Source organism: Limulus polyphemus, unplaced genomic scaffold (assembly GCF_000517525.1).
Source record: "Limulus polyphemus unplaced genomic scaffold, Limulus_polyphemus-2.1.2 Scaffold1350, whole genome shotgun sequence".
NCBI classification, from domain to species: domain Eukaryota; kingdom Metazoa; phylum Arthropoda; class Merostomata; order Xiphosura; family Limulidae; genus Limulus; species Limulus polyphemus.
In genome coordinates, this window is record NW_013666960.1 from 19,981 (window position 1) to 30,035 (window position 10,055).

The 10,055-nt window shown below is 29.8% G+C and overlaps 1 protein-coding gene across 1 annotated transcript in view; it reads right to left on the bottom strand.

Moving 5' to 3' along the window:
* Nucleotides 1-9,612, bottom strand: part of LOC106463214 (transmembrane protein 266-like) — a 13,513-nt gene extending 3,901 nt beyond the window's left edge. Inside the window, exons 1-7 of the mRNA XM_022390662.1 lie at nt 9,533-9,612; nt 6,957-7,081; nt 6,393-6,541; nt 5,661-5,714; nt 4,260-4,401; nt 3,037-3,152; nt 328-538 (exon numbers count right to left, since the gene is read on the bottom strand). Of these exons, the coding sequence (XP_022246370.1) occupies nt 328-538; nt 3,037-3,152; nt 4,260-4,401; nt 5,661-5,714; nt 6,393-6,541; nt 6,957-7,081; nt 9,533-9,603 (868 nt within the window). The 5' untranslated portion in view covers nt 9,604-9,612. The remainder of the gene's footprint in view (nt 1-327; nt 539-3,036; nt 3,153-4,259; nt 4,402-5,660; nt 5,715-6,392; nt 6,542-6,956; nt 7,082-9,532) is intronic.
* Between the last annotated feature and the right edge of the window lie 443 nt (nt 9,613-10,055).

A 10,055-nucleotide genomic window follows, 5' to 3' on the forward strand; every position in this document is an offset into this window, starting at 1 on the left:
AAAAAAAAAAAAAAACATAAATATATATAAGAAAAGTTAAATACTTTTTTTTTTATCAAACTGTTTGGTAAAAAAAAGGGGATGCAAATTTTCTTATAAATATTCTTCTTGAAGTGAAACCACCTTAAATTACAATTTATATATATATCTATATAATTAATCTTTATTAGGATTTAAATATCTTTCATTTCATTCTCAAAAACTAGTACTAAATCTTGGTCTCAAAATGAAACTGTATCTTTAAATCTGTCCTTATTGCTATATTTAACATGCCAACCTAATACAGAGTCTTTACGACAATTCTAATTTCATAATTTTATCACTTACCTTTTTCCTCTGGAATATGCTGCTCACATATTACTATGGCCGTCTGAGTTCCTGTGCATGGATGACGAGCTGGACTAGTTTCCACACCTATTGTTATTGTTGGATGTTTATGTTGAGTACTTGAATATCCATCTTTCTTACGCTGTCTCTTGGCATACAAGGATTCTTTTTCAGTTTTTTTCAGTTTCTCCTTTAGATAGGCAACTTCATGCTTTATGAGAGAAAATATAAAAAATAACTATAACCTTCAGAAAGATTGGTAAAATGGTAAGAAATTAATGTTTGTAACTGAAGAGAGGAATAGCTATTGACCTGTCTTTTCCATTAAACTACAACATAAATATAAATGGCCTGTAAAAAATATGACTGATAAGCCCCTGAAAGGTATGATATTTTCTTTAAAACTTATTTAGCCAGTGACCTGCGTGTGTTAAGATGGTTCTAACTTTACAGCATTTTCATAAGCATAAAAAGCATATGCTTGGTTGGAAGAGGTTATCTAATGTAAGCTTTCATCGAAGTGTAAAGATTTTAACTGTAGCCAATTTTGCCCTATGACAACAATGACAAATGTATCCCGTAAAACAGAAATGGTGGTAACTATGGACATGAACATGTACAATAATGTATTTGATCGGTGAAGTAATTGACCTACAACCATCCACATGGAGCTTATCAGTTTGTATAAGAATTTTATTTTTGTGTGTATGTATATAAATATATATTTGTGCATGAGAATATTAATCAAGCTAATGCTATATAATGAGGGCAAGAGGTGTGGAATAAGGGGTAGAGCACAGACATTAACAATCATGGTTCACACACACTGGAGTTGTTGAATTGTTTCAAATATTAGAAAATAGTGCAAATAAAGAGTTCAGAGTAATGACTACAGCAAATATAGAAAGTCGTAGTGGAAAGAATAAATGAAAACTATATTTTGGTATTGCATAGTGTGATGTCACAAAAACTAATTGTTGTTGGGAAGGGTATGTAACAGCCTTTTCCAACACAAAATATTCATACATTCAGATCATAAAAATTTGTTTAGATTAGGTATTTAGAATTTTCAAGATGAGAGTAACCCTTGTATATTTAATAGCACTGGAAAACAAAGGTATATGGATCAACTTGGGCCACCAGGACCATCCAGAAAGAGACTTGCAAAAAACTGTACTTCAGATGTGGTAAGCAAAGTGCATCATCTTGTAATGTGTGAGAATCCATGAATACAAAAGTCAGCGTCAAATGTTGCCCATATGCCCCAAGCAACAGTACACAACTTATTCAAGAAGGATCTCTGTCTAGAAAAGCTATTCAAGCTATGTGTCCACAATTTGCTTTCTCAACATATCCGTTCAACCATTGCATACATTCAGCAGCTGGATAATGAAACAGATATTCATCTTATTCCATATGAAGGCATACTGATCAAGTCTTCAGACACAGCACCTATAGATTTCTGTGCAATAAGACAGTTGAAACAAACACTAGGAAACTATCATCTTCATACAACAGAAATACTATTGAAACTCTGCAGAGAGGAGTGGTGTACTTTGGACATGATAGCCTTACAAAACAGTCTTTTGCAAAGGCAATGCCACAAGGCTACTGTCAACATGCATGGTCATCAAAAATTTTGTAATAGGAGCTTATACGATGTAGTCAAATCCTAAATTAAAGTTAACACCAGAAGTACAGTTACCAGAAGCAACATTTGAGAGTTCAATGGGGATGGAAGGGAAACTTGATGCTATTGGGTTTTTTAAAGATTAGAAAATAAAAATCAGATGGTTTTGGAAGCATTTGCTCTAATTATTCCCTGTGTTATTTAATAACCATTCAAATAATGCAAACTACACGTTTTACATATATATATATATGTTCTCCAAATTAATAAGTGGTTTGAATCACAAGATGGGGAGCTGCCCCCTAAATGACAGCCCTAGTTCATACTGACACCTGAGATGCAGAGTAGAGCTCTTGTCATCATTATTTTTTCTAACAAGTTCAAAACTGTTTTCAGTTTATAAAGGTAATTTTAACATTATACAAACAAAAACTGAACAATCTGTTCTATAAAACTGTCTTAAAAAGAATTAAAAACAGTGATATATTGGTGTCTTTACAGTCACCATCTTATTTTCTCACTAGTAAACACTGATTTGTATAGTATTCTGGTTTTTTCTCTCTGTAATTTCCTCTATATAAGTATGTGAAATTTTGAAGCAGAGATATTAATTAACCTAATTTGAATTCTAATTCATAAAAATGCAAACGTGTTTAACATTGCCATAGTAGACAAAACAGAGATTATTTTATTTATGATAAAAATGGCTATTAAATGAGATTTTAAAACATAACATCCAATTTTAATATACATGCCTTTTTTTTCCCAATAGCACTCTATACTAAATATCATATGCTTTGTGACAAATATATCAATTAAAACATATATACATAAATACAATTCTATACAATAATTCTATTGAATCATGAAGGGAAACTAACATCTTGAAAAAAATAAAAATTTCCTTCTAATATAGAAAAAAAATATTACAAAGGTATTAATTAATCATGTTTATTAAAATAAAAACAATTTTCTATCAAAAATTGTAACTTATATTTTTTTTTATTAAAGATACGTCATTAACATATCTTTTTGTATTTATAAATACATTATCTTTAATATCTTTCATCTCAGCTTACCTCAAGATCTTCGACCTTCAAGATCAGTATGTCCACTTTATGCTCAGCTTGTATTTTCTCTCTCTCACAAATAGACAGAAAATGACCCATCTCTAGTCTGGTGTTATCTATGACACCTAAATCAAGAATGGGTGATTATTCAATATGGTTTTGTTTTTCTTTCAATAGTGCTGGAAAAAAAGATTTAAACATGTTAATTAATTTCACTTTACATGGCTGTATATGATACAAAATCCTCAACACATGGACACCAAGTGCCATTGAAGTATACTCTGAAACAATTTTCAATAACTTTTTTTGCACAAATTTTAGAACTGACACATTGAATTACAAATTCAATCAGTAAACTGAATCAACAGAACATTTCCAATAAATATTCTTTTAAGTGGCAACAAAATGGTGGATGTCCTGAAATACTATAAAGCACATGTTCCTTACTTTGAGCAAGTATGTTAACTTGTTTTAAAAAAAAGGATCTTTAATCATATTTAAAGGACTGAGAAACACAATGCACATACATATGTGAAATCTAATTTTAACTGAAAATTTGAATGATAATTACAATGTAGAAGGACACAAAGTATCAATCACAATTCATACATATACACATTCTAACCACACTGTCTCTTTATCTTCAAGAAGAAAGTAGCAATAATTTATTTTTTAAGCTATAAAAAAATATCGAGCTAAATGTTTCATTTTCTCAAATGAACAGAAGAAATATATTTGTCATGCTCAAATTATTATTAAAATGTAATTACCTGTAACTTAACCTCTTTTAATTAAAAAAAACAGACAAATCATTACTAAAGTCTAACTACCTGCAACTTAACCTCTTTTAATTAAAAAAAACAGACAAATCATTACTAAAATCTAACTACCTGTAACTTAATCTCTTTTAATTTAAAAAAGCAAATCATCACTAAAGTGTGACTACCTATAATTTTACCTCTTTTAATGTCCAAATAGACAATTAATAAAAACAAAGTTCTCACACATAAGCAAAAGAATAGGTATTTAAAATACAGAAGATACAAAATTTTACCCACATTCTTTTTATGCCATACATATATGCAAAAACAAAAAGTAACAGATGTTTTCAAAAGTTACAAAAAATAGAATCAAAAGGTAAGAAGTCCAAGTTTCTAGTTATGTCTTGAAAGCACTCTTTGAGAGGCCCAAGCTCTTTTATTAAGTCTTAAAAGTACAATACATTTACTTACTTTGAAGGATTCTTTTAATCCTCCATAATCGAAGAAGAATTATCAGTACTGCTGCCTCTTTTCCAGCTCCTTTTTTAGAGGGTGTTGTTAAAAATGCAATGTCAAGTCCAAATGCCACAAGAACAACAATAGCATCACATATCTAAAGCCAAAAGAAAAGATAATGCAAGATATTAAAAAAATACTGAGAACTAGGATATTGTTAATTCATAACAAACATAAAACAAAGTTCTACCTCTAACTTATCACTTATTATATTCTAGCAATATATGTACCCAAGAATTATCACTTATAAATTACACCAAGAGCTGCAAGATGTTCTAGGCCGATACAGAAATAAACTCACCACCAAACTTTGAAAACAATTGCAAAAAAATATAAACTAATTATAACTGGGACATTAATGGGTCTAAAAGTCATTAAATTTTTTGAATGAAAATCAGCAAACCTAACAACTTAGTTAAATATGGCTATAAGGTTTCCCAAAACTGTTACAAGGAATTGAACTGAACAGGCAAAAAAATGACCAAAAATTATGAAACTGTAGATTTTGAATTCAATCTTAACAACTAAATTCAGCAAATAAAAACAAAATACATATGATTTTTGGGCTCTGTAAGCCCAGAAATATGAGGAGTGTTTCACTTACATAAAAAAATCCACAAACCAAAAATTAAAAGTCCATGTAATGATGTTAGAATTTGGCAAAATACAAGATTAGTGTTAGAAAGTAAGAGTTCTGGAGTAACCACATTACAACTGTTTTCCATACATGGAATTTATTAATCTAGAAAATACTCATGCTATGACACAGCTCTCATTATTATGTATTATCCAGTAGAGATGGGCAGTTAGTGGTATTTGTTAATCAGTTAATCAAAGGCCTCATTGATCAGTTATACAGTGTGTTCCCAGCCATGTTATGTACAAACAAGAAATAAGAAATATATACAAGTAAAACAGCAGTGGGTGTTGCCACAGTTTGCCTTCTTTCTAGTCAGCAGTTTAGCATTAGTGAGAGTGGCATATAGCCTCAGACAAGGTGAGTAACTTTGGTGGAAATATTTTTATTACTTGGATAGTTGAAATACTTGGATAGTTGAAATAAACAAAAATAGCAATAATAAGAAACCGTAGTTACAATTAATTGATTTAATCATAATATCAATTGATTAATTAGTTTACATGACACTAAATGATGTAATCAATGCTCAAAGGTAATTGAATATATTAAATCACCTCGCTTTATTGCCCAATGTTGGTTTTTTTTATTTCAAATACCTGAAAATAAACATTATTCTCAAACTAACATTTCACATGGATATTTGTTGTTGTTTTTTAACAGCAATACAAATATCAAAAATCAACCAATATTTAATTAACAGAATACAGATAATTTACCTCCATTCCTTGAATAAGGTATCTTGCTCTTCCTGAAACTAATCTAAAGCCAACCTGTGAAAAATGATTATATAAAATTGTTTGATTTAAGTGAAAGAAGTGGTTGTTATCTAATTATATTGCTCAAATATGCACATCATATAATATCTAAACACACTGTTTGGAAAATGGATTTAAAAATATTCCAAAGAGCAAAAACGAGTCTTAAATACTGCAAGTCAAAATGCAAGTATAACAAAAAAAATTGTGAGTGTAGGAAATGGTAAAAACTATAATGAAAAACACAAAGAAAATTTTACAATAAATGTTATAAAGTATTTTTTTCTCATATATTAGAATGCACACTAAGAGGTACAAAATATATCAAATTAATATCACCACCAAAACAATAGTATCCACAAAACAGGCATTATGAAATTAATTTATATCTTCAGGTATGTGTTTTATTATATATGTCAAATACTTTTAGGAAAACGATATTCTTGAGTTCTTACATAACAGTGAAAATATACTTCTGATGGGATTCAAGTGCATAAATTTTAAGTATGTTGCCTTTCACGTTTATCATTACAGAATCTGTTTAGATCATCTGATCTTATCTGCATATACAGAACTGACAGACCATAATATAATTTAATGCTTAGTCTGTATAAAAAAATGTAATTCATTTAGTTATATGTAATGTACACACAGAAAATAATTATAAACATTATTACAAAACTAGATTCATACCTCAAAGACAAAAATAATTAGTATAACAATACTAATATATGACAGAATGTCTTTGGCCATCCTAAGCTTCGGACTGTTGGCCCCTGCTGAAGAAAAAACCAGCCCCGACACATTGGCAGAGCAGTTTAAACTTGTCTTCCACTGTGGATCTATACAGTCAAAGAAATATGTAAAGCAAATCACTTAAATTTATATATGAACAAATCATTTTAACTGTCAACTGTTAAAATCACATTTACTCAATTTTCAACTGTATAATTTGATATAATGTAACAGTTTATCCTGTTCTGTACATTCTAGAAAAATGCAAAATTTCAAAACAGTTCACTTCTTATATGTTATTATAATGACAATATACATTTCTAATACTACAAGTGGACAAGCCTGTTAAAATCCAACTACACAAGTTTAAAGAATCTCCCCTAAGATCACAAAATGGATACACAAACTTTTTAACAAAATTTTACATATATACAAAGCCTAAATCAAATTTAAAAAAACACATCACTGACATATGGTGCTAATGAAAGTGTTAAACCTATTATAAGTGTACAATACATATACCTTGGACAACTTCAAAATCAATGAGCAACTCTGAAAATATGACTAGGCCTTCAACAAACACCAATGTCACAATCACAGCACTGAAAACTTTCCCATTCACAGTAGCCCAAATCTTTTCACACAACCTATAAGTAAAGGGAGAAAAACCTAATATATTTGGATGTTATACACACAAATAGACTGAATACAGTCATGTTACAAACTAATGTCGAAACTTAAAAATGTAATACAGTAACACACATTACATTTAAGGTATGAACACGTTAAGCAATAAGGGCAAAATCAGAGAACTACTTTACTGAAGTAAATGACACTATAAAAAGTAACCTCATTTGATCTTTTATTTGGTTTAATGTGGTTGATCATTATAGGTATGATATCTGATGTGTTGGTTTAAAGTATTGTTATCACTAGAGCTGAACAATTAGTAGTATATGTTAATTGATTAATCAATGGCCTCATTAATCAGTTACATTCAATTAATCTTCAAATCATAGTATATAGAAGCAAAAGAGAGTTGGTGGCAGGTGCTACCAGACAGTTGCCTTACCTCTAGTCAGCAGTTCAAATCAAAAATAAGAAATGTTTGTAGCAGGTGTCTTTCCTCTAGTAAACAATTCAAAAAGAAAGAGGTTGGTGGCAGGCACTGCCAGACAGTTGCTATCCCCCTAAGCAGCTGTTCTAATTTAGTAACAGTGGAAAAGAGCCTTAGTAGTTTTGCTGTCACAAAGATAGGGTGAGCCATCATGACCCCCCCTCCCCAAATCAATGACATTGAAAACAAACTTCAAGTAAGAAAAAAACTTGTAAGTTAAAATTTAGCAGCGAACAAATGGTTCATTGTGTAAGTTTTTACTAAACAAACATAATAGCAATATTCTGATTATTTAGATGATTTGAATAAGCAAAAATAGTAATAATCTAAAACCCTAATTTAAAGGAGTTGATTATTTTCATGACAATTGATTTAATTGTAACTTCAATTAATCAGTCATTGGAGTAATCAAAAACAGTAGCAGTCAGAAACATTTTGATTAATTGATTAGTTCATGTGACTCTAATTGATTCAATCACTGCTCATAGGTAATAAATTATATATAGGAATTGATTAAATTGCCCAGTGATGATAATCACATACTGCTCTGTGATATTTAGTTAATTTGAGGAATTGTTGAAATTTTGACCATTTCCAGTTACAATCCTGTGCTTCAGCCATTTTTAAAGAATGATAATGTTAAAACTTAGTTTCCATTGAATTAGCATTAGAATTAATTCAATGAAGAGCTACAGTTATAAATGTACCCTTTAGAGTTTTATTTCAGTGTTTTTCCATTAAAATTAAATATTAGAACTGTAAGATTTTTTTAACTTTGCAACAATATGAATGTTTAGTGTAAATTATAGTATCTAACATTTCTCAGTCTGATATATTTAATAAAAACATATATTAATTACACTGTTCTGCAAGAATATATTCAGGACAAAAAGCTCACACTAACAATCTTTTCTTATTAACCACTCAGACTGTCTTACCAAGCTAATTTTCAAAACTCCAAACTTCATTTTTAACTCTTTAAACTTGTAATGTTTCACACGATCTGCCATTGATCTGAAACTTGTTTCAAAACAAACAATAATGCTTCACAGAACTTCCAGTATATTTATAAAAGGTGGATAATAACATGGTTTGGATATGTTTTAAGCCAAAGAGACATAAATCTTATCAGATGCTGTCACAATCCAATGGGTAAATCAGGATTTTTGGCCAAACACATGTAGTATCTGCTCGGGTTTAAGGAGTTAAGCTGTTTTTTAAACTCCATAACTCCTACAATAATGTAATTCTTATCTATATGTATACACTAAACAGTAATTAAAGATCAATTGATTTAATCTGTTATTTTTCTTTATTTCTTAATGTGTATATTACCTAAACATTATCTCTATTATTCAACTGGTTACATCATTACTATAAATAGCAATGTAGTTCTATCAGACTAGTATCACAACACTTTTTTTAAACTAGCAATGGAATATACTTCTAAAACACTAAAAACATCATCATTATAGTTCTATCACTAAAATAATTAATCCTATCTCACCATTAACAAGTACATTTTTAATGCACAGACAAAATATACTTCTATCACACTAATAACAATGTATGCTACACATATAAAACATAATACAACTTACTCTTGTTGCTCTAGTAACATAATACTTGTATAACACTAAAAACAACTAAGTTTTATCACTATAAAAATTCTTATCTCAATAATAATACAATACATTTTTACCACACTAATAAAAAAATGTCTACCTCACATCACACACTAAATAAAAGCAATTCTATATGACCTAATAAAACACAACACAGTATAAGGCTGAGATGTTATAAAAACTTATGCCATACAAGTTCATTCCTTTAGCTGAATTTCACGACAGTTGAAACAATGAGTGGTTTAGAATAAAGTTAATCCACTGGTAAGATCATACATGGACAGCATTTTCTATTAATATAATCCAGTGAATTACATTATTTGTTTAATACTTATAACACATGACAATAACCTCACCTAGTTGGTCCATCATCATCCAGTGAAGTATCACCAGTTAGACCCCACACCAGTGGGTCTGAGTTGCGCATCAGTTCTTCCTTACTATTCAGAAATATAAAGAAATTTTCCTGCACTATAAGTACATATACAGTATGTGTACGTAACAGTTCTCTATACTATATATATACCAACAAAGGTTTGAACCTCATCTTGGCAAACAACAACAATGGAAGTTTTAAGTTGCCAGATCAAGAGCTTAAAATTAGTTAGTGGTAAAACTGTTACTTTGGTCTAAAGGCCTAGGTATCAAAGAGGAAAATGCACAAATCCCACCAGTTCTGTCTGAGCACACCCGTCTAAAGAGTTAGCAGGACTAGAAATTATGACCAGAAGAGAGGAAGATTCTGTGGTTGAGGAAAGCATTAAAAGGTATCCATTATAGGATATGTAAAGTAAAAGCAAAGACATGAACATCTGATGATAATAAAGTGACTGTGCTGTAGATAAAATCTGAATGAGTTAAAATAATAAAATCTGTTTT